Here is a 23,380-nt window from a genome sequence, read left to right on the forward strand (position 1 = left end):
GTTTGTGGGCCTATGTTTGGTAGCATATTGAAGAGTTGGATCCAATTCAGTTTAAAAAGTTGTTCAAAATGTGTGTTTAGTTAATATATTCATAAACAATAAAATAATGGTAATTATCAACTAAATCTTTTAGTTAAATCTCACATATTGTTAATTAATTTATCAGCATATTTTCTATTATAAGTTTTATATAATTATTATTTAAAATAACATTAAGAACATTAAAATGTTATTTTCACTATTTTCACCTTTAGATTACAAAAAAATTTAAAAAATTATCAAATAGATAATCACTGAATTTGAAAATAAAAATCAGATTCTTAATTGCATACTAGTTACATGAAGTGAACCCTAATTATGAAATAGAACTAGTTAGATGAACATAATTTTATCCAAACTATTGATTCTTTTCAAGATAATTTGAGTGTTAAGACCCTTTCAATAATCATCATAGGTAACTCATTGATCCAAAAGAATGTAGGATAAAAGATTGAGAAGAAGTAAGTTCAAAGGTTCACAAATTTCACCAACATTGACTATTGAGAGAGATTCTAATTAACTTAAATTCAGAAGAGTACAAACACAAATATCAATACATATCCAGATCCAGCCAAAGTGGCAAGTACTAACAGATTAACAAAGGACAACAAAACAAACTTATCACTTAGAACACAAACTATCACGTAAAATATAAGTTCTAAATCCTTCAACTCTTCACTGATGGAATCTGTTGTTTCAGCCTTGTCATATTCACCAATGTTGCAACGCAGATCTTGTCTTTCATTTCATCCATGAAATGGAAATAAGCATGTCTCCAACTTCTCTTCAATATTAAAGCTCCAACAACTCCCCAAAATCCCAAAGCATATCCCAGCATTATGATAATGTAAAACCACATTTTCTCATACTTATCTCCTTCTTCATGGCTACCATAATCATCAAAATTATCGATTTCACCTGGAGGCTTGCCTGAATTTTCATTTGGGCATTTAACAGAGAGCGGATCTCCACAAAGAAATGTATTACCTGCAAAACTGGATGCATCGTTGAAGGTTGAGAGATGACCTTCTCGAGGAATGCGTCCAGAGAGATTGTTGTTGGACAACTTTAACGTCCCTAGCGAATTTAAGCCCGACATGTTGTTTGGAATTGACCCAGAAAGTTGATTGAAAGAGAGATCAAGAGACTCTAGCGATTCTGCTTTTGCAATCTCCACAGGAATTGTCCCCAACAGATTATTACGCGACAAATTTAATCCAACCAAGCCTTTTATGGCTGTTATTCCGCTTGGAATTTCTCCATACAAGTTGTTATTGGAGAAGTCTATATTCACCATTGAATACAATCGTAAATACGAATAGTTCAAGTTGCTTGATTTCATGGCTAGTCTGACGTAGTTTACATGACAACGTTTATATGAATCTGTAGATTCACATAACAATTGAAGGTGTATTGGCCTTGAGATTGCACAAAAATTGCCCACATTAGGTGGGATGTTTCCCACTAGTTTGTTATCCGCAAGAATCAAAATTTGCAAGTGAGGCAGCAGCCACAGAGTTGAAGGAATGGTGCCATTGAACATATTGCCACGAAGATTCAAAATTTGTAAATCTCCATGGGTCTCACCCAGCCACGAAGGAACAATGCCAGAGAATTTGTTTCCCTCGAGATCCACAATACACAAACGCACCCAACTTCTCATGCCAACCAGTGGCTCTCCTTCAAGTTTGTTGTTCCCTAAGCGCAACACTTCAAGTTGGAAAAGATTGGTCAATGAACTTGGAAACACTCCTGACAACTTGTTTGATGATAAATCCAAATGATTCAAGTACTGATTATCCAGCAAACAATTAGGAATTGTCCCAGAAAGTTCATTATCTGAAAGTATCAAAAACAGTGGATGCAATTTGCAAAGGGACAGTGGCAATGAACCATTGATTTTGGTGTTAGAAATAAATAATCCAACCAGATTGGGCATTTGGTCACCAATGCTCTCTGGAAGTGATCCACTGATTTGATTGTAGGAAAGATCAAGAATAGACATACTTTTCGGACTTAACCATGTTGGTATATGTCCTGAAATGCTAGTGTTGGACAAGTCTAGCTCCAACATTTCTTGTTGTGTCTCAAGCCACCCAGGGAATTCGGTTGATCCAAAGCCCTTCGTTGATCCCACAAAAAAATACTTCAGTTGAAATGGAGGGATCCAATTATGTTTCATTTCAAAAGACAGGAGGCTATTTTCTGTCATACGTAAGTATTTCAGTTGAGAAAGATTAGCAAAGTGGACTTCTGAAACAATACCTTCGAGGGCATTCTCCGAAAGGTCCAAGTCCACCAGACTTTGGAGCTGCCCAAAACTTTTTGGAATCCCAGATAAAAGATTATCTCGAAGAGTCAATGTCCTTAAGTTGGATAATTTTCCAAATGAAGTTGGAATTCCTCCACTAAGCAAGTTGTAAGAAATATCCAAGTATTCAAGATTGGACAAATTTCCAAGTGAAGCAGGAATTGGACCATGAAGTGAATTATTGTTAAGATAAAGAAATTTCAAGTTTTTTAACTGTCCCAGCCAATTTGGAATTGGATATATCCCGGATGTAATGTTTCTCAGGTCTAGTAGTTCCAAATCATAGTCTTTACAGCTTGCAGATAAATTCCCATGGCTTCCAAATACATCATCTCCACGAAGAAATTGGTTATTTGATAGATCTAATTGTTTCAGGTGGCAATTGTTTCTAATGATCGAGAACAATCCACCTTCAACACTAGTAAACAAGTTGGATCCAAGGCTCAGAGCAACAAAGTTCCTAAGATTACCAAACCAAAGTGGGATCGAAGAGTTGAACCGATTATCTAAAAGGTACAAGAATCTCAAAGAAGTCATGTTTTGAAAAAAGTTAGGAATTGGACCACCAAACCTATTATACGCCAAATCTAAATGTTGAAGTTTGGAAATAAACGAAGAATTTAAAGGAGGATATATATATGATTGGGTATTTTGAATGTCACACCTCCTCAATTTCAATGACAATAAGGAAGGAAGTTTGTTCAACACCTGCACCAAATTCAAATTACTTTTAAGTTTCACCCCACTCAAATCAAGGTATTCCAAAGACGACGAAAGGCTAGAAATCCATCCACCGTCATCGATAAACAATTGTGTTGTCTCAAAATAACTGGGGCCATCCAAATACTCGTTGATCTTGAAATCAAGAACCAGCAATTTAGTTAGGTTTCCCAAAGAAGGAGGAATTTCTCCATAAAAACATGTACAGGAAAGATTAAGATATCTCAACTCAAGCATGGATGAGAAATAATCAGGAATCTGAGTGAAATTGAAACAATTTGTGCTTAAATCCAAGTAGTTCAAATATTTCAACTCAAACAAACTAGAGTCAATTCCATTGATAACCAAATGAGAGTGAAAGTTGTACTCATCATAATTTCGAAGATCAAGTTTGACAACATGGCCATTGCTCTGATTGCAGCCCACTCCATCCCAACTGCAACAATCAATTCCTTCCCAAGAAGCCAACCGTTTTGAAGAATCACTAAAACTAGCTTTCAACTTCAAAAGCGCTTCCCTCTCCTCTTCAATACAGGAGGAAGTAGTTGAAACCTGGTAAGAACAAAGATGCAATATAATAATGAAGAAGAGAGCCACCATTTTAGTTCTTATAAAATGTTCCAATAAAAAACACTATAAAAATCATTCAAAAAACATTCTTATACGCATTATTTTCCATTTTGAAAAGTCTTTGGACTTGACAGCTTTGCGCTGCCTTGGCTTGGTTTCTGCAGGAACTTAAAGTGACAGAGAAGTCTTGGCGTGGGTTAACCTTATAAATTTGATCAATAATTTCGCCTTAGATTTTTCTCTTGCAACTGGGTCTACGTTTGTTTAATTCTGGTGTTTTCTCCATTGAATCCTTGATCTTGGATATCAAATCCCCCCTCCCCGATGGAAATAATTGCACTTATTATTTAGTTAATATGATATATTACGGTTATGATTTTTTTCTTATTATTTGTTTAGTATGATATATGGGTGAGATCAACTTAACAATCTATTAGTTGGAGATATATGTCAATTACCATATTTGTAAACATTAATTTCAGATGGCCTACCTTGCAACTATATTTGGAGGGTCAAAAAAGTCAAAATTTTCACTGGGAGCTCATTCATGGCAGTATAAATAATAACACGTTTCAAAGTTGAAACCCCACCTCTTTTCTCTTCCTAGTCTATTTTTCATCTTACAAATAAAATTATTTTGTCGTTCAATTTTATTTATTTGTAAATTTTGAATTTTAATTTTATCCCTAAACTTTTTCTCATGTAATTTTTCTTTTTCTTGATAATTTTGTTTTCTTTTATTCTGAACTTTACTCTTTTACTATTTTTCTCTTTTAACTTTTCTTTCACTCTTTTCTTTCTAAATCTTTTTATTTCTCTCTCTAAAATTTATATTCTATAAATTTTATTTTTATCTCTATAAATTTATATTTTCATATCTTTGTATTATGAATGACAAAAATTTTAATAGGGTCGAATATGTGCTTAAAAAATAGGAAATACATGTCTCGACCCGATTTCCGATTCCACTTTTTAAATAATTAATATATATTTTATTGACATATTTACCAAATTGTGAATAAAATATAAAATATTTTTTAAAACTAATTATGTGTAGTAAATAATAATTCGAAAAAACAATTAATATTTATTTATTACACTTTTTTATTTTTAAAATTAACAAATAATTAAAATTAATTATAAAACTGGTAGTTTTTCTCGTGAATATCCTCGCTCCAAATAATGATTTTTAACTTGGATCTCGATTGTTGGATCAAAGTATGAGGTGAAGACGGATGATTAAATTTTTTTAATGAACACGAGAATGAAGATGACATCCTTATCGAGAGTGGATGTACAAAGGGATGAGCCTTTTTCGCGTTCAAGATCTCCCTCACCTTCCTCTAGAATCCGTGTTTGAACTCCCGTCATTTCTACTATATATATAGAATTTTGAAGTTCGATAGGTCAAATCGGATATAACTCAAGTGATTAACGTACCTATGATTAATATGCCATGATCCGAAACCATATATTGTATCAAAAAGGAAAAAAAGGAGAAGAAGCTGTAGAGAAACGTGAAACCGTCTTCCTCTTATCTTGTTGGGCGGGTAAAAGTTTGCGCCATTTTCGTCGACTGGAGACGAGCACGACGAATCGAAGCATGCTCCTCAAACAATTTGATCTCCTCTCAACCATCTCCGTACCCACTACATCTCCCTTCTTCAAATTCCCAACGTATGGTGGTTCCATTTCACTGCTCCGGACTCCATCTCCGACGACACGATTAGCAGTGAGAGCGAGTCTCATCACCAACTCAGACTCCTTCGAGGTCGGACGCCTCATTGGAAGCTATGGCTTCATGAATGTCACCAGGTATTCTCCTACTACCATTCTACTCCTCCCTGCTTTCCATCAATCGGGTTTATCTGATTACGTTGTTCGATACACTTCCTTAGTAGATGAGAAGGAAATTGGACTTCGTGTTATGAGTTCAGTTCTGCCTTTTCTTCATATGAATGAAATTTTAGTGAGTAAATGGTTGGACTGGTAGACAGGTAGCAATTAGGTATGTATATCGGCTGATAGTCCGCTTAAATTCACTATGGTTGTTAAGAAATGCTATTTGCTTTCCTTACTGTTAATTTCAGTTTCAGTTCTCGAAAGAGTGAGGAGAAAATATTTTGAATTTGAATTTTTTTTCATCCCCCTTGTCAATTTACTATCCCTTCTTCCTTCGTTAGGTGGTGTCACTTCAAATAAATCCACTTAGTTTGAACTTTAATATTTTGATCATTCTCCACTTAGTTTCAGTATTAGGCTGGCTATCAATTGAAAAGTGACATTTCCCACTCCCACCAGCTATTCAGGGTTTCAATCAGGGGAAGACGTTGAATATTCTTCTGGAGATTTGGGGCAACTGAGAGTTCAAGATGTAGGAGAAGGAAGTGTAAAGATCAGGTGCGACTTGGATTCTTATTTGTGTTCTAGGGTCTGATTACGGGAATCTTCAATGTATGAATAAGGTCAACAATTTTCTTAATCCATCTCATTACAATACTACCAATGGCAGTTCTTCTGCAGGCTTTATGAAGGAAGAGTTTCTCAGGGTTCTCGTAAAGGAACTTCTATTATTTTTAAGGTGATACTCATGCACATACTTCGCTTTTATTCTTTTAGTTTCTTGTGGATATCTGTCTTCATTATGGTTTCAAACTATCGTAAAATAGATTGGTGAATCCTTTTTTTTTCTTTGAAACCGAAACAAAATTTTTATTGAAATATTGACAAGTATCAAGGAATAAGTTTCAAGGAAGGAACTTGTACAAATGTCCTCGCAAGAAAAGATAACAGAGTAACCTTTATTTACCCTTCTTAAAGTCTTTACCTCCCTAACTTCAATCCTTGACATCCCAAGAAAATTACGAAAATGCACCCCAATTTGAATTGATAACTAATGGGGTATAGACATAGTTAAAAAATTGATTTTCTAACGAACACTTTTGGGATGTTTTGAATCTAGCTTTTGTCTACCACATTCAGCCAATGCTGAACTCTAGGCTTAGCTTTGAAAATTCTCCAGTTTCTTTCTCCAATCAGAATTCTCAGTATATGGTATTTCGTTCATTGTTTGGAGGTTATTTTACTTTCATCTAGATTATGAAAAAGTAGATCCTGAAAAAGTAGAAGCAAGTTGACGTAAATGTTTTATAGAAATATTGACGAAATATTTTTGTAACTGATAATGTAACCCTTTTGTGCTGCGATTTATTTGATTAATATTTAGAAAATATGTATTCAGTTTGTTCAATCAGCCATGATATAGTTTTTTTTTTTTAATAAACTAATTTCAATATGAAGGTGTATCCTGGAAAGCGGGCTGGTGGTGTTGAAGCTGATATGATGGCTGCAAATGAACTAAATGCTCATGCATTTCTACAAGTAACAGATGTTTTATTTTATTTCCAGTTCTCTTTCATACATTTTTTGACATATAAGTGCTGATGCTTACACTATGTTGACTATTTTAGGAGTTGAATGAAATCTGTTAGCTTTCAAATTTTACAAAATGTTTTTTTTTTTTTTTTTTTGGTTCATATGGATATTCTGCAGAGTAGTTCAAAAGGTGTCTGCACGAATCTGGTACTACTTGTTGGTGGGTTTGAAACAAACACTGGGGAGCAGGTTACCACAATATTCGGTATCTAAATATTATATGGACTTGGTATGCTTTTGCACTTATGATATGGAAATGTGCTTGTTCTGCTTGCTCAGTGGCTAGCATTCCGTGATGATGGAAAATATAGCGCTGCAGACTATGGAAAAATAATGAGTGAAAGGATTTCCAAAAGCATAGAACAAATCTCATGGAATCATTATGAACAAGAACAACTGACCAAGCGCAGGAGATATTTTGTGGTCAGGATGTTTCAGGGCATAATGAGAGGTCTTGCGTATATGCACGACCATGACAGATTACACCAAAGTCTTGGACCATCTTCTATAGTACTCAAGTATAGCTCTCGGAAGTACCACAGATTATTTGCTAGCTTCTAAAGATTTCTGATTTATCTTATTGACAGTCACAGACTCACATGTGATAAAATTTCTTTGCATTTGATCGCAGTACGATTGTTGAAAAAGATGCTGCTTACTTAATCCCACGACTTCGTGATCTAGCTTTTTCTGTGGATGTGAGGTAACTTTTACCCTTCATCATTCATTTATTTCCTGCCAGTTATATTGTATTTTATCTTCAGAATTCTCAACATTTTTGTTTGTGGTTTGGCCCTGGGAAACCTAAAACAAAGGAACTTTTTCGTCTTGGTGAAATGGTTTTGGAGATTTGATAACAAAAATCAGCTTTGTGGAGGAGGATTGTAGCTAAATTGTAGGGAAGTGACATAGGTAACTGGTGAACCCACACCCCATGACCCTGGCCTTAAATCACTGAGGGGCCCTTGAAGATGCATTTTTAAGCTTAAGAACACCCTAGCTAGCAGAATTAGAAAAGTGGTCAGAAATGGTGTGAACACCAATTTTTTGGATGATAACTCTCCGCTTTCCACCCTTTCCTTGAAACTCTATTTGCTATTTTCAAATAAATAAGAATCCCGTCTCTGTTGGTTTAATGCCTCCTCCTCTAGGGACCTTGGCTTGGTTTCTGCAGGAACTTATGTGACAGAGAAGTCTTGGAGTGGATTAACCTTATAAATTTGATCGATAATGTCTCCTTATATCTTTCTTGCTGATTCTTGGAAGTGGGTCTATGCTTAATTCTGGTGTTTTCTCCATTAAATCCTTGATCCTTGATCTTGGATATTAAGTCCACCCTTTCCGAAAGTAAAGAACCTTGTGTATCTCTTGGTTGTTTCTGCTTAATAGAAGAAAAACTCGTTCAAATTGCATAACAAGATATGATTGCAAGAGTAAAGCTTGCTGAAAATAATAGAATGTCACTTATAATCCATGGAAGCCAAGCTTCTTCATTCATAATAAGCAGCTGAGTTATCATAAATTCGTTCCTGTTCCAGTCACCTTCCTATTAATTTAAGATACTTCAAAATGTTCAGTGTTCTCAACATTTAAGGATCTTGAATTACATCTTCTTTCCACCAGTTTAGTTAATCATAAATTTTTGACATCCAATATAGCTTAGAAAGTTTCTTGAATCATTTCATTGCAAGATATCCGTTTCCAGAAGAGGGCCCTGGACAGCTTGCTGAGGGGCTATGGAGACGAGCTACAGCTGCTGGTGCCTACACTCCAATGGAGAAAAGAGCATTTGGAATAGCAGATGACATGTACAACATATGTAATTGATGTTCACTGCGTGGATTGTGTTCAAAGCTTCAAACTCAATTGTACCATTTTCGCTTCTTTTCTAATGCAGATATGGAGCAGGTCTCCTTTTTGCGTATTTGGCTTTTGTACCATTTTGTGAAGCTGGAGTTGTTGATAGCCTCTCCTTGCAAGTAACTGTTTTTACTAAACTCTTTTTTCATTGTTATCTGATGATCTCCTTTAACGAGCGGAGCTCTTTTTTGTAATTTTTAGTTTCAGTTTCTCTAATTAGGATCTTTTCCTGGCTGGCCTTTTTTTTTTCCGCTTGTATTCTTTCATTTGTCTTGATGAAAAATTCAAATATTCCCTCTTTGAAAAGTTTATACTACGAAGTTGTGTACCTAATCCTTGTTTTCTATGAACGTATAGAGGCTTCTGGAGAGCACTTTCAGACTTGATCTTGAAGCCACGAGAGAGTAAGACTCCACATATATTTACAATTCAGTTATCATGGTTTAATGGCGTTGGTCCCTCTATAATTTTTGGAAAGGGATTACTTTGATCGTGGTTTGATATTTGTTAGTGGATTCCAAATTCTATCTCTTCTTCTAAGTTGGGGACTTTAATTAGTTGCTTCTCTAACTTCTTCTAACTTGGGGACTTACGTTGCTCTGGTGCTGTAGATTATCCCATTTATCCTCCTCCTTTCTTGGAAACTTTAGTTGCCTTAGAGAAGTACTGATGCATTAAGTTTAATGAATCCAAAAAAATTGTAGGAATCCATCCCAATATGAGAGAAAAATAAATTTTAAAAAATTTAATACATATTACTGAAAAAACTATCCCAAGTGTGGCTATTTATAGTCATACAAAAAGAAGAAAACCATCCTACCAAATTAACCAAATTAATCGAACTATATTAACTACTAATCTAGAAACTGTATTAGTTAATTAACTAAAATAAACCTTTTTCTTTTCTCAAAGAAGAGAGAAATCTCCCTTAAAAGAAAATTCAAATAATTGTACTGCTGAAAGAAGTCTTCCAAATATACCCTAAGCGTAGCTAATGATAACTTTACAAAATGGAAGAAAATAAAACTAGCAAATAAACTGACTTAATAAAATTACCCTTACTATTAATCTAAAAACCATACTAATTAATTAACTAAAATAAACTTGTAATTAATTTTCTTTTCAAGTTCCAGTTTCTCCACCTCAACCTCCTCCTGATGACTTGACTTTAGTTCCTTTGGTGCTTCTATTCTTCTCCTTCTTCTTCTGACTTGGAGACTTCAGCTTTTTAAAATGTAAAATAACAGAGCTTTACAAAACTACATTTCAACCTTCTGAGACAAAAGAATTCCAACAAGAACTTTACAACTGCATCCAAATGAATATTGTAATTCGTTTCCCCTAAGACTCTAGCATTTACATTATTTTACAGTTCACTTTTACTACAGGTCCTTTATTTTTTTTATTTGCACTAAAATATATAAATGCTTTGCTTTTTGAAAGATATTGTTTAGCAGATGATCGGTTCGTAGAAACAGTCAAGTTTCTCGATCTCAATGATCGTGCTGGTTGGCAGTTACTTCAGGTTATTTATCTTTGTACATTTACATTGCACTGAAAAGGCCTTATTGATAAACAGTAGTCCCATTCTAATGTTTGTCTTTGAAGCACTGTCATAGATCTAACTGATAGATTCCATGAGATTTTGGTCTTTTATAGACTTCTCACCAGCTTGCTTGCACAGAGCTTCTTTGTTTCTTCCTTTTCCTAATAATACATCATACCTTGTCAACATTGTATTAGAATTTCTTGTTTAATTATTTTCAATTAGGCTTAAATCCTATTTTGGCCCCTAAACTTATATGCTTATTTTACAATTTTGACCTAATGTCAAAATTGGTTTCAAAACTTATATGCTTATTTTATCTTGGTCCTTAAACTTCAAACATTCTATTTTAGACCATGAAGTAATGAACTTTGTAATGAAAATCATTGTAGTCATTGCATTAGTCTTCTACAAATTATTTAATAGAAATTTTAACTTATGTAGGATTTGTTATTCATTTACTTGATCAGTAAATATATATGATGGATAAGTATTAAAGGCTACTATAGTAAGTCATTTGTAAAGTTTCGGAACAATTTTAAATTTTGTTAAATGCTCCATAGAAAATTAACTGCGAGGATTCTTTCTTCTACATTGTTTAGAGTAATAAAACACAACATTTAAATGTTTAGCTACCGAAAGTCTAGTGAGTTTTATAGGATCAAACTTTAAAAGTTATGCTAGTTCTTCATATTATTTTAACATAACAACCCAAAAAAAAAAAAAAACTCTTGCAGGCAATGTTGAATCCAGAATTTCGACAAAGGCCACTCGCCGAAGCAGTACTCAACCATCGGTTCATGACCACGGTGATTATTTGACTCAGATTTGGCTAAAGTCTTCCTAGTTTTGCTTTTACAAGGGTGATCCAAATCATCTTGAGTCTCTTCTTTGGTATTCCTATATATGTTTCTTTTCTGTACAAAACCAATGTTTGGATCTGTGGAACATTCAGGGCATGTTTTGAAGTGATTAACAATGACAAAAGTGATTTTAGTCATGTCAAAATCACTTTTAAAACATATCTTAGTGTTTGACAATGAAATACAAGTAATTTTGAGAACAGTAAAAATGATTTTGGTATGCAAAAAACATTTCTAAACCTGCACTCAGTCATTATAGATTTATGTGACTGGTGAATGAAGTCGAACTTGTACCACAGCGAAAACTACTTATATTTTTTCTCTGTGTTAAAAAATTTTCTATGTAGTTCTCAATGAGATTGGATAAGTTTCTAGTTAATATTTGAAAAACGATCATGTTGTATTTGGATGTTCACTGTTCAGTATCAACCGGCGATGGATCAGGTTTAGTAGAGGTCTGCTGATTAGCATGCCTTGGACTTGGGGTGAAATTTGGTTGGGTTTCGTAGAGCCCCGAAAGCAAAGCCATGGGCCATACTGATGCTTCTTCCCAGTAGAAGTACCTGCATCATGAAACAAAAGGTCAGAGTCTTTGAGAACATGATCGGCCTTACCACAATGGTAATAGAAGTTTGGGAGTCTATCGTATTGAATGGGGATCCAACAACCCTCCATTGGACCATCGAGATTTAACTTGACTCCTTGTCGAAGAGGTTTTGCAATATCAAAAAGTGATTCTCACACGAAGACTTGTATCCCAGCAGAATCCATCAGCATCACAGACCACTTTTTCGAAGTTTCCAATATTGTTTCCTAGCATTATTGCCATTGTTTTGTTCATACACGTCGTAGATAGATCATACAAGTGAATCCAAGAGGTTACCTTATTGAACGGTAGATCCTCGAGGGTTCAACCAGGGGTGAAGGTTTCTCAAAAAGGAGGGATTTATCAAAAAACCAAAGTCGTGTTTTTGGAATTCGATTTTATGTCTGGTGAAATGGAACAAGAAGATATTGTGGCCAATGTGTTCCACTGAATAATTGTTATCAACATTCTAGGCATTCTTCAGAGTATTTTTTTGCATCGCATTAGAGATGAAGTGAAGTTTGTCCAGAAGGCTCATATCAAGTTGTTTGTCAGTTCCGATGATGATAGATTGGTCGATATCAACCTTGATTTTATCGGATCAAGCTTTCGGCTTTCCCATTTAATTAACTAATTAGATCTACACTAATTTGCAAAACAAATCTACACTAATTAATCATGCTAACTTGCAATTAAGTAGTAGCTAAATTAATCAATTACCTAACCTCCATGTATATTAAATTAATTAAACAAAAAGCAAGTCTTAATTATTAATTTCATTTAAATAATTATAACTATATGTAATTTATTAGTCTACATTAATTAAATCTAAATTTATTGTAATTATTTCTTTTAATTTAATTAAACTCAATATGACTATAAACTAACTAACTAAATCTACCATAATTACCAAACCAAATCTACACTCTTACGATGCTAAATTATAATTAAGTATATAATAAAATAAATAAATAATTTATTAAATCTACATATATACTATATTAAATCAAAAAGGACATTTGGTCTTTTATCTCCTCTTTCTCTTGCCCTTCTATTCCTTTCCCACTTATTTATTCACTACTCCTCAGTCCTCCAGCAGTGCAGTTCCAAATCCCTAGAGCACCATTGCTTTTCATTTTCATTGTCAGTGTCTTGCGTTATTTTAAGAATATGAAAAAATTTGAAGATTTTCTTTTGGAGTGAGAGAAAATTACAAGAATGGTGGCGTTTCTAAGGAGAATATCAACCAAATACTCAGCAAAAAGCCTCAAAAAGTTGTCTTGCATATATATTTCCATATAAATCCACATAAAACAGTCCTACGGCTAGCCTCTGGCGAGGGGTTCGGTTCGGTCTTCAGTTTTGGCCAGAATCGGTCCGACCCGTTGCCAGCCCCTAACAATAACAAAACAATAACCAGGAAAATCGTATTGGTAGCCCGAGTTTCGAGTCAGGGATTTGGCACTGGAATAGGAAGATTCACTATTCAGTCGGCAAAAATGAGGAAAGTGAAGGACAAGGGGAGGGCGGTTTCTGTGTCAATGCCAAACGCCGGCATCAACTGCACCGGCGACGACGACGACGACGACGACGCAATCGCCGACGCCGGTAGCTCCTCTCAATCCAATGACAATCTCAAAGATTGCTCCACTTTCCCGGTTGCCAGATTGCCCTCTCGCAACACCTCCTCCAAGTATGATTTTGTCAAGGTAAATCTTTTTCCATTCAATTCTATGATTCTTTTGCTCAGGATAGACAGAGGGCGCGAATGCAGGAATTAACTCAATTCGCTCTTGTTCTTACGCGCAGGTTTAGTTTCATCTTCCCTTTGACTTCTTGTTACAGACTTACCGAGGAATTCTGCGTCATTGGTTTCATTTTTTTGGAATTTCTATTCATTGTTGATTTTATGCGGTCGCTTGGGTTGTTCTGGCAGGTCAAGGTGTGGTTGGGTGATAATGCGGATCACTACTATGTCTTGTCGCGGTTTTTGCTCAGCAGGATGTTGACAGTTACCAAGGTACAAAATCTTGCTGCTGCTGCTGCTACTACTACTACTATTGTACTCACTGCTCTGTTGTGGAAGTGATTCTTCCCCGACCCTAGAATTGCCAATATTTCTTGTCATGTTAATGCTCTAGCGCACTATGATTTTGATAATGTTAGCGAAGTGGGACTACTGAGCTCGAATAAGCTCCAAAACTCGAAGAGCTGTCTAACCGTGCTGAGGAATGTTAAGTTTGAAAGTATGTGGATATGGTTGATTGGATTCGGTTTGTTGTTGTTGTTAGATGAAAAGTTGGAAGGGATTTCCGAGATAAAGCTCTGTAGAAGAAAGACTTTGGGTATAAATAGGTAATTTAAGGGCGTGCAATGAGGCCTTGTTGGCTAAATGGTTATGGAGCTTCCCTCGGGAGACTAATATCCCTTGACATAAGGTTATTGTGAGTAAATATGGGCCTTATTCCTTTTGAGTGGATCTCGGATGGGGTCCAAAAGACGACTAGTTACCCGCGGAAAGCTATTTCTGATGGGCTCCGCTCGGTCTCACATTTTGTCTAGTTTTTGGTGGGTGATGGAGTGGATACTTATTATTGGAGGACAAGTGGTTGGGGGATAGATACCTCTACTCTGTTTTTCCTTGTTTATATCACTTGTCTTTTATGAAAAATCATTCGGTAGCTTCTATCCTTCCCACTTTAGGGAGCTTTTCCTCTCTTTCTTTTTCTCTTGGGTTTCGCCATCCTTTGCTCGATAGGAAAATGATAGATATGGTAGCCCTGTTATATTTGCCTGGGAACTTCTCTTTTAGTTTAGGAAGAAGAGATTTTTGTCATGTTTGGACCAGATGCTCATTTGAGCGTTTGGGCTCTGATACCATCTTAAGGATGAATAAACCACCATTCTGATTCAACCAAAATGTTTAAGCTGATTGGTTGAGTAAATTTAATTCATGTATGGATATCTCAACAAACATTACTTTTAGTCTCCTGGTAAAGACCTTCAGCTACCTCTTTGTAAACTGTAGTGGTGAGATTGACGGATCGATAATCAACAAGCTTGAGGGCCAACTTCCTTTTAAGGAGGAGAGTAATGAATGTTCCATTAATGATGGTTTGACGATGTCGAGAGGAGGAGAGTAATGAACGTTCCATTAGTGATGGGATTGCCAACCAAACTACATCCATAATTTTGCAGGGGGTAGAAACAAGAATGCTACCGATTCGACCCTATCGGCTTGCTGCATGCCTTTTTTTTAAGGTTTAGATTGGAGCCCTATTTTTGAAGCTGTAAGAGAAAGTTTAGAAGCTCCTATTTCGTAGATTGCTAACACTCCCCATTGACATAAAGATTTCAGCAAAATAGATTGCTAACACTACCCATTGACATAATGAACTGGACACCTTCTGCGAGAACCAAAGAGACTAGAACCTGAAAGCATTGTGACCATAAAGCAACTAGCTGAAGAACCCAATGCGCACACGATTCCAACTTATGAATACCATGGAGATATTTTTTTTTTTTTGGAACAAAATGCGAACTTTTCATTGATGAAATGAAAAGGAACAAAATTTCTCAAGGATACATACTCGAAAGAGTGAAAATACAAAATGAAAAGAAAAGAAAAGACATAAAAGACATAACGAACAAGGAAATATCTGAAAAATACGAGAACTACTCTGGACTAATGAAAACACCCCAGTTGTTAAAAATAATAGAAGGGGAATAATGAGAAAAGGAATTCGCCAGAGAACACCAATGAGAGGCCTTAAACTTGGTTGAATTTAGACAATCGAATAAAGATCTTCGTTTGCCCTTAAAAGCCTTGTGTTCCGCTCAAACCATAATTACGAGAGGAAGCTTTTAACCATATTAATCTATAAAAACTGAGCTGTAGAAGAGAAGTGCATAGTCCCGCACAACAACTGAACCAAGTTGGCTTCTACTTTTAAATCGAAAACCCACTCAATCTTGAACTGTCCAAAAAGAGATGACTACCCTTCCTTCCCAAACTGAACAGTGAAAGAAGAGATGATCAAGATCTTCTCCACTATTCTAACAAAGGACGCAAAAGGATGGAAGCAACGAAGCTGAAGGAAGTTTCTTTTGAATCTAATTTGCAGTATTTAATTCTTTTGAATACAATGGAGATATTGAAAACTAGATTACAAATTTTGTAAACACAGAATTTATCAAAAAAGATTGAGCTAGACTACCCCTGATAATTTCCAGCAAACTAAGCTTGCCAAAGACTACCAAAAACTTTCTCAAGCTTCTAGATTGGAGCCTCTTTCGGTAGGTGGGCCTCTTTTCGTTGGGTTAGTTTTTGTTTGCCCTTTATATTTGTTTCATTTTTGTAAATGAAAGTTCTATTTCTTATAAAAAATTTTGTCGTAAAACCATCCGGCCTATTGGTGTAGTGGTTTGTTGGCACCAAGATTGTCAAAAACTCATGTTCTTCTTTCCCTTTCCCTTTTACAACTTTCTCTGTAAAAGATTTTCTCCCTTTATTGATGTATTTATTTTATATTATATTTTGTATTTCCGTTTTTTTTTTTAAAGAAACAATTTCATTGATATATGAAATTACATGGAGCCCATATAAGGGAGTACAAAAGCCCATAGATGGGTTACAAAAGGCACTTCCAATTGGACAGAAGGGAAGTGTAGCTATAGTAAAGAAAAGTAGGAGAAGTTTTACATCATGATATTTTGTATTTCCGTTATTTACCCCTTTCACACTTTTGTGCCTTTCCCTTTGCTTAATCTGTCTTAGTAGAGGTCTTGTTCCTTGTTACTAAGAGAAAAACTTATTGTCTTTTTTCTTTCTAGCTTTTGCTTGGCCAGAAAAGATAGTATTGGTGTTTTCTACACATACGTTGGTTTGAATTGTCATTTATATATTAATTCTAACTCTTTAATTTCAGATTCCAAATCATGTAGCTATTAAGATTGCATTGGAGCTCAAGAAGCTGCTTGTAGACAATAGCCTTCTAGATGTGTGAGACATATTCCTATCTTATCCCCTCCGTGTCATTTTCAGCCCTTGTTCCAAAGAGAATGGATATACATCTGACTCAGTTTTTATATTATTGTAGCTCACAATCTGATTTGGAAGCTAATATTTTCAAGGTATATGATTTCAGTTTAATGTTGTTGTGCTTCTCTACCAACTTAATTTTGCACTCACTTATTATCATTATTTTTTGATGAGAAACGGTTCATTTCATAGATCATATGAAATTACAGGAGGGAGGGAAGCCATCCCAAGCCAAAGAAGTTAAAAAAACTAGAAAAGTTACAAGACTTGAATGGAGCTTGGAATTTTGCATTCACTTAGTCACTTATGACAACACTATTTTAACAATGTTGTAAAGAAATATAAAACTGATGATTCACAATATTTTTTTATTATGTTATAATGTGTGCTAACTTTCTTTTATGGTGCCGTATACAGCTTATGGAGCGGCGTGGTTATGGGGAAGAGTACATAAATCGGTACAAGATGATGACAAGGTTTGTACATTTCTTTGAGTGGGAATTTCTCTCTTTTTCTTTAGTTGGAAACCCCGTATGGGACTCAAATAAAGATATGTTGAATGTATGCTTCCATTTTATTTTTTCTGTCATTCCCATAACTTTTACATCACAGTTCTCACTATGTTGGAAAGCTTTGATTGTATAGATCTTTGGGGAGGGTTCTCTCTTCCCTCCGCCATTAGCCTGTTTTTGCTCTTTTGGGCTTTGGTTTATTAATTCCATCTGAGTTTCTTATAAAAAAAAACTTTTACCCACAGTTCTCACTTTCAGTTGCTGTTGCATGGAAATGCAATATCATAATTCATCAATCTTGAGATCGTACGTGATATGATTTGCCAAGCACATTTTTTTAAAGAAAAGAAACATTTTTTATTACCCACAGTTGTTTTTTGCTTTTCTCCATTGGAGGTTTATCCTTGAACACTTTGTATCTTTTCATCAAAGTTGTTTCATGTTAAGAAAAAACATTAGGCCACAAAATTCTTGCCTGGCCAGCAAAGGACGTTCCATGTAATAGTCGAAGCAACCCATCTAATCCAGACTTGGGGAAGGCCCACGAGAGATTGAAGAGATTAAGCAAGGACCTCCAACATGAGGAAGCAAAACGGGCATGAAAATGACAAATGACACCGACTAGGAGATAAAGGTCCAGTTAGGAAACCTTCTTTGAATTCTGGTGTGGGTGCTTAGCTTGTCCAGAGCAAAAAATCACAAAAGGAAACTTTTACCTTTTTAAGAATTTTAGCATGCCAAATAATATTGGCAAAGAGCCTGCAAATGCCTTCAAAATTGCCACAAGACCTTTGGTCATAGATCTAACCGAGAAGATTCTATCTTTCTCAAGAGACCACCTTTTTCTATCATCACACTATTTAAAATTGACATTTGTGAGCAAGCTGATGAGAGATGCCCGCTCTTCAGTTTCCAAATCGGGGATGTTTCTCTTCAAGTTTAGGTCCCAACAATCGGACGTGGCGTTCCAGTATTGGTAGACTAAGAATTTTTTTTTTTGAGTTTGCCATCCTATGAAGTCTTGGGAAAGATGTTTTTAGAGGGAGTAAAAAAGCCAATGATCATCGCAAAATGTAACATTGTATCCTCTGCCAACCTTTGTACCAGTATCAGCTTTAACACTGCACTTTGAAATCTGCACCCAAGGCTCCTTGAATCTGTGGTTAGCTTTCAAATGAGGGATTCAATCTTTGTTAGAAGCTTCATACTTTTTCTTTTTTCTTATTCTGTCAAGAAACAACTTTTCATTGATAGATGAAAAGAAAAAATGTTCGGGATAAAAACTCTTGAAGGAGTGAAAGAAAAAGAAAAAATAGAAGTAGAAAATGACAACTTCAGCGAGGAGCAATACAATCTGATCGAAAAATAAAGAACATTAGAAACCAAAAATCACTAATGAAGAGACTCAAAAATAACAAAGACGAGCATTGATCTTCCTTAGAACACTCTAAAAATGAATATGGAGAAATAGCCCCTGGGAATGTACCAAAACTCGAAAAGATGCAAACAAAATCCATCAAACCATCCAAAGATCATCGCACAATACCATCTTCATTAGACTCACTTTCAGAAATAAACTTTTTGTATTTTGCAAAGTCCCTTAGAATTAATAACCTTAAAAGCCGAAACCCAATCAAAGAGACTTATTGTATCCATTGGACAAGATTAATGCAAATATTCTTGAAAAGGCTTGAACATAGCCAATCGAAAATTAAAAGATCCAACAAGCCAATAAATGATATCTTGCTGGCAACTCTAATACCAAAACCCAACCCAGCATAAGATGGAAGGTCACAAATGAATGCTGAACTCCAAAGCCAAGCATAAATGAGACTCCTCAAAATAAAACAGCCAACCAAGCAACAGTGAAGAACCATGGAAAACTGCCCAGACTTGAACATTGAGATCCATTCTTCATTAAAAGGGGAGAGAACGAGGAGGCAGGCCCTTAAAATTCTATTTTCTATAATAAGAGTGATGGTAAGATGGACCAACAAGTCCATGATTACCAACGTATAAGCCTCATCCCTGGGCCTACAAAATTTTGGCTAGAGTTTTATCTGAAAGACTCAAATATGTTTGACCTCACACCATCTCTGAATACCAATCATCATCTGTTGAAGGACAAATTTTGGATGGCTCTATCATGGCTAATGAGCTTATTGTTGACTGGAAGGCAAGAAAGCTGAATGAGGTGGTTATCAAGCTTTATATTGAAAAGGCCTTTGATAAGGTGGATTGGGACTTCCTGGATGGAATGTTAAAAAACAAAGGTTTTGGACAAAAATGGAGAAAATGGATACACGTCTGCAGCTCCACTACAAGCTTTTCTATCTTGATGAATGGCAAACCAAGAGGCAAATTTAACGCTACTAGAGGCTTTAGACAGGGAGACCCACTATCTCTCTTCCTTTTTATCATCGTGGTAGATTGTTTGAGCAGACTCACCCTTAAAGGTGAAAGAAAAGGTTTAATCACAGGTTGTACATCGAGAAACTCCTCCCTTAGTTTGAGCCACCTACATTTTGTGGACAATACCTCACTTCTATGAAGCATAGACACTCCATTTTAGGCGGAGTGTCTGTGTCAGAACGTGTCTTGGACACAAATACGCCCGGACACAATTTGAAAAACACATTAATTTAATTGTCCAATTTTATTTTTTATTTTTTATTTTTATTTTTAATCATGGGTACGTTGGGACATGGATGAGACACGATGGCTGATTTTAAACCTAAGAAAAACCCCAGCTCAATTTTGGAAGCTCATATTAAAAAAAACATAAAAAAATAAAACTAACCAAAAAAAAAAAAGAATCCCTGAATGCTTCTCACTCTCGGCTTTTGCCTTCCCACCATGAAAAAGAAATCCATGAAACTTCGCCCACTGGATTGAGTCGCTGTAGCTTGCTTCGCCAATTTTGTCCTACATTTTTTGAAATCGGCGTGTCACCGTGTCTATGTCCGTACTTCTTAGATACTGGTCACCAAGAGACACATACCATCAACCAAAAAAAACTTAAGAGAGAGGGAGAACTCACCCACTTTAGAGAATAATGTTCACTTTGTTCTCATCCCAAAAGTAGAGAATCCATCCTGAAGCCTCGATGGGAGTCATGTGAGGACCAACCCACATAATTAGAGCTCTAGACAGACTTGGCCAACACTCTGGACACATCATACATTTGGATTCTTGAAGGAAAACATTATTGAGATTCAAACTAGTCAAGACATCCTTCACAAGGCCCCTTTTGCTGGCAGTGCTTAGGCCCCTCACATCCCACAAAAGAATTCTCATAAAATGCGAGCAATTCCCTCCGATGCATTAGACACATTCCCTTTCTCATTATTCATGTTGTTATTAGGTTCTTCAGTTCTCTGCTCCCATTTCCTTCTTTCTTGCTCTGTGTTTTGGCTTCCTCGCTATCCTTGAGACTATTATAATCTCATACTTAAAGACTCTCCACGATATTAAAAAGGCTGTTCCAATGAGGGTCAAGCTCGTGCCATTTCCCTTTTTCGAGGGCTTTTTTCATCTCTTGAATCACCAGATGATGGGGCTGGGTTTGGGAGTCTTTGTTAGGGGTGATGTTTTCTATGCTTTGACTGAAAGATTGCGAGTCCATGATTTGACCAGCACATTGTAGAGATTATTTTTCCCCACTAATGTGGGACTGATTTATTTCTGTTAGTGGGAATATTAATTATGGACGTGGGCATGAAGCTTGGATCCTAAGGGATAAATTGACGAAATTAAGTTGGAAATTCATTTTATTTTTTATTGAATGTATGTATGTATGTACTTATTTATGTATATAAAGTCATGCTATTTCCAACAGAATATGGTGCAATCCACCATGGCATTTCATGCTTTCCTCATATGTTGCTAAGTTCTGTGTCATCTTTCCTAGATTTCACCATCAAAGGGTCCCATTGGTGATCCTTGTATGTGGAACTACCTGTGTTGGGAAGTCAACCATTGCCACCCAACTTGCACAGAGACTTAATTTGCCAAATGTTTTACAGGTCCTCTATATATTTTATACATATATACTTGTTAAATCTCTCCCCCTGTTTCTTTCTCTTGAGACCTAGTTATGTTCTAACTCTTAGGTAACAATTTTTTTTTTGCTTATGCAGACAGATATGGTATATGAATTACTACGCACATCAACAGAGTATGTCGTAAACTTATTTGTCTACAAAGCCTAATATTATTATCTTATGAGTTAAAGCAGTTTCAAATAGATACGATGATATATTATCCTTTTGTAAAGAGCAGGTCTGTTTACCATGCATGAGATACAAGCCGTTGTTTTGCACATGTAGTTAAGGGTTATTCTCTCTTGTTGCTTAAATTGAAATCAGATTCATGTTTGTTGTACATGAATTAGTGTTTTCGAGGCGCACCCAGGCGAGCCCCTAAGGCAAGGGGTGAGGCGATTTCACCTTGGTGCGCCTGGAATGGTGCCAAGGCGACTGCCTTCAATCGGGCTTTGCCATTATGGCGAGGTCAGCGCCTCGTTGAAGGCGGGCGACCAAGTCTTTTTTTTATTTTTTATTATTATTATTTTTTAATTAAAATTTTAAATGGTTTTAACTTAAAAAAGCCCACCTTAGACGACAAAACCCTAGCCTACTTGCGTGATTCTCCTTCTTCTTCGTCGTCTGGCTTCTTCCTCGTTTGCCAGCAATCGTCTAGCTTCTTTGCTGGTTGTCGTTTGCCAACAATCGTTCGCCGGCGACTTCTTCCTTCGCCTGCAGTTCCTTGTTCAACTTCTTCCTTGTTCACCGGCGACTTCTCACCTTCTTAGTTTCTCTCTTACCTTTGAAGACCTCCAGCCGAAAGGTTTAGGTTTTGTCTCTCTTTCTCTCTTCTATTTCTTTGTTTCATTTCATTTCTTTTATGTTTTACTTTTGTTATTATTTTACTTTTTTAAAGTTTTATTTTTTGCACATTTCGTAACTGTGTTAATAGAATTTGGTTATTTTAAATATTTTGATATATTCACTATTTAGTATTGATATTTTATAGTTTTGATCTTTTTAAACTATGTTTACTATATTAATTCATGCTCTATATAAATAATTTTTATTGATTTATTAAGGTGCGTCTCGCTTCACTCAGGCCTCACCTTTTTGTTGCCCCTCGCCTTAAGGCAATCAAAGGACTTGTTGCCTCGTGGTGTGCCTTGTGCCTTGAAAACACTGATAGGAATTTACTAGAAGCATTTTTTTTTTTTTTGAGCAAGAAACAAACTTTTCATTGATAATATGAGATGGAAGAAAAAATTTAAGGATACAAGCTCCCAAAGGAAGCGAAAAAAAGAAGAAAAGCAACCAAAAGTTAGAACCAAAATACAAGGAAATAGACGAGATCTGAAGCCGAAGAAATATCAAAAAGCTAAAAGAACAGATGCTGCAAAAACTATCAACAACAAAGCTTGCCAAACCAAATGACTGCTTGCTGAGGGAGAAACCAAAACAATCGCTTAACACAAATTGACTGCCAGAATGAAGAAGCAAAGAAACTGAAACCTCCCTTCACCAAGAAAAGACTAGAAAACCAAAAGATCTGGACCCTCAAAGCTTGCTGCAAAGCGAAAAAAAAATGATGCTCTTAATTAAAGCGGATCTATTCAGTGATTGGAACTAGGGTAAGGTCTACATCTTCAAAAAAATTTAAGAAAACTGTGATTATCATTTATCAGTGCAAGAAGCCTTTTCAACTACCAAAGGCTGTTTCCGAGAAGGAGAATCCGTTTTCCCAGAAGGCTATTTCTATTTTCTCCTTAGTCTTCCGACTCTAGACATTCATCTTCTTTCCATTTTCACTTTTTTTTTTTCTTCTACTTCTTCTCCTCGTTTGGGCCGCAAGTGGGCATTGGTGTCAATGGT

General features: G+C 35.8%; 3 protein-coding genes across 9 annotated transcripts in view; 2 read left to right on the top strand and 1 right to left on the bottom strand.

The window, feature by feature from the left end:
* Positions 1 to 513: 513 nt before the first annotated feature.
* LOC111022665 (receptor-like protein EIX2) lies at positions 514 to 3,716 on the bottom strand. The gene has a single exon (XM_022299864.2). It carries the CDS (start codon positions 3,668 to 3,670, stop codon positions 707 to 709), a length of 2,964 nt encoding a protein of 987 aa, XP_022155556.1. The 5' UTR covers positions 3,671 to 3,716; the 3' UTR covers positions 514 to 706.
* Positions 3,717 to 5,124: 1,408 nt separating this feature from the next.
* LOC111025914 (Protein kinase superfamily protein) lies at positions 5,125 to 12,413 on the top strand. 3 transcript variants are annotated; one of them, XM_088125772.1, is made up of 13 exons: positions 5,125 to 5,455; positions 5,942 to 6,040; positions 6,164 to 6,221; positions 6,941 to 7,021; positions 7,193 to 7,264; positions 7,355 to 7,593; positions 7,707 to 7,778; positions 8,767 to 8,883; positions 8,973 to 9,054; positions 9,293 to 9,339; positions 10,379 to 10,460; positions 11,219 to 11,290; positions 11,768 to 12,413. In XM_088125772.1, exons 1-13 carry the CDS (start codon positions 5,244 to 5,246, stop codon positions 11,792 to 11,794), a joined length of 1,260 nt encoding a protein of 419 aa, XP_087981898.1. In that variant the 5' UTR covers positions 5,125 to 5,243; the 3' UTR covers positions 11,795 to 12,413. The 3 variants fall into 3 exon arrangements, with proteins under 3 accessions (XP_087981898.1, XP_087981899.1, XP_022159521.1); XM_088125773.1 differs by having other exon boundaries at positions 11,789 to 12,413; XM_022303829.2 differs by lacking the exon at positions 11,768 to 12,413 and having other exon boundaries at positions 11,219 to 11,585.
* An 868-nt stretch (positions 12,414 to 13,281) lies between these two features.
* Positions 13,282 to 23,380, top strand: part of LOC111023704 (P-loop containing nucleoside triphosphate hydrolases superfamily protein) — a 30,493-nt gene continuing 20,394 nt past the window's right edge. For 3 of the 5 annotated variants that reach the window (XR_015791251.1, XR_015791250.1, XM_088124785.1), the window contains exons 1-7: positions 13,295 to 13,639; positions 13,867 to 13,950; positions 16,859 to 16,932; positions 17,030 to 17,063; positions 17,389 to 17,447; positions 21,394 to 21,508; positions 21,623 to 21,660. Coding sequence is in view for 3 of the 5 variants with exons in the window: in XM_088124785.1 (XP_087980911.1) it covers positions 13,430 to 13,639; positions 13,867 to 13,950; positions 16,859 to 16,932; positions 17,030 to 17,063; positions 17,389 to 17,447; positions 21,394 to 21,508; positions 21,623 to 21,660 (614 nt within the window). In the remaining 2 variants the exon portion in view is untranslated. Of the gene's footprint in view, positions 13,640 to 13,866; positions 13,951 to 16,858; positions 16,933 to 17,029; positions 17,064 to 17,388; positions 17,448 to 21,393; positions 21,509 to 21,622; positions 21,661 to 23,380 lie in introns of all 5 variants that reach the window. The other 2 variants (XM_088124787.1, XM_088124786.1) reach the window with 2 other exon arrangements.

The sequence above is a fragment of the Momordica charantia genome (genome assembly GCF_013281855.1).
Source record: "Momordica charantia cultivar OHB3-1 chromosome 6 unlocalized genomic scaffold, Mcharantia_2.0 BLBB01000006.1, whole genome shotgun sequence".
Lineage (NCBI taxonomy): Eukaryota > Viridiplantae > Streptophyta > Magnoliopsida > Cucurbitales > Cucurbitaceae > Momordica > Momordica charantia.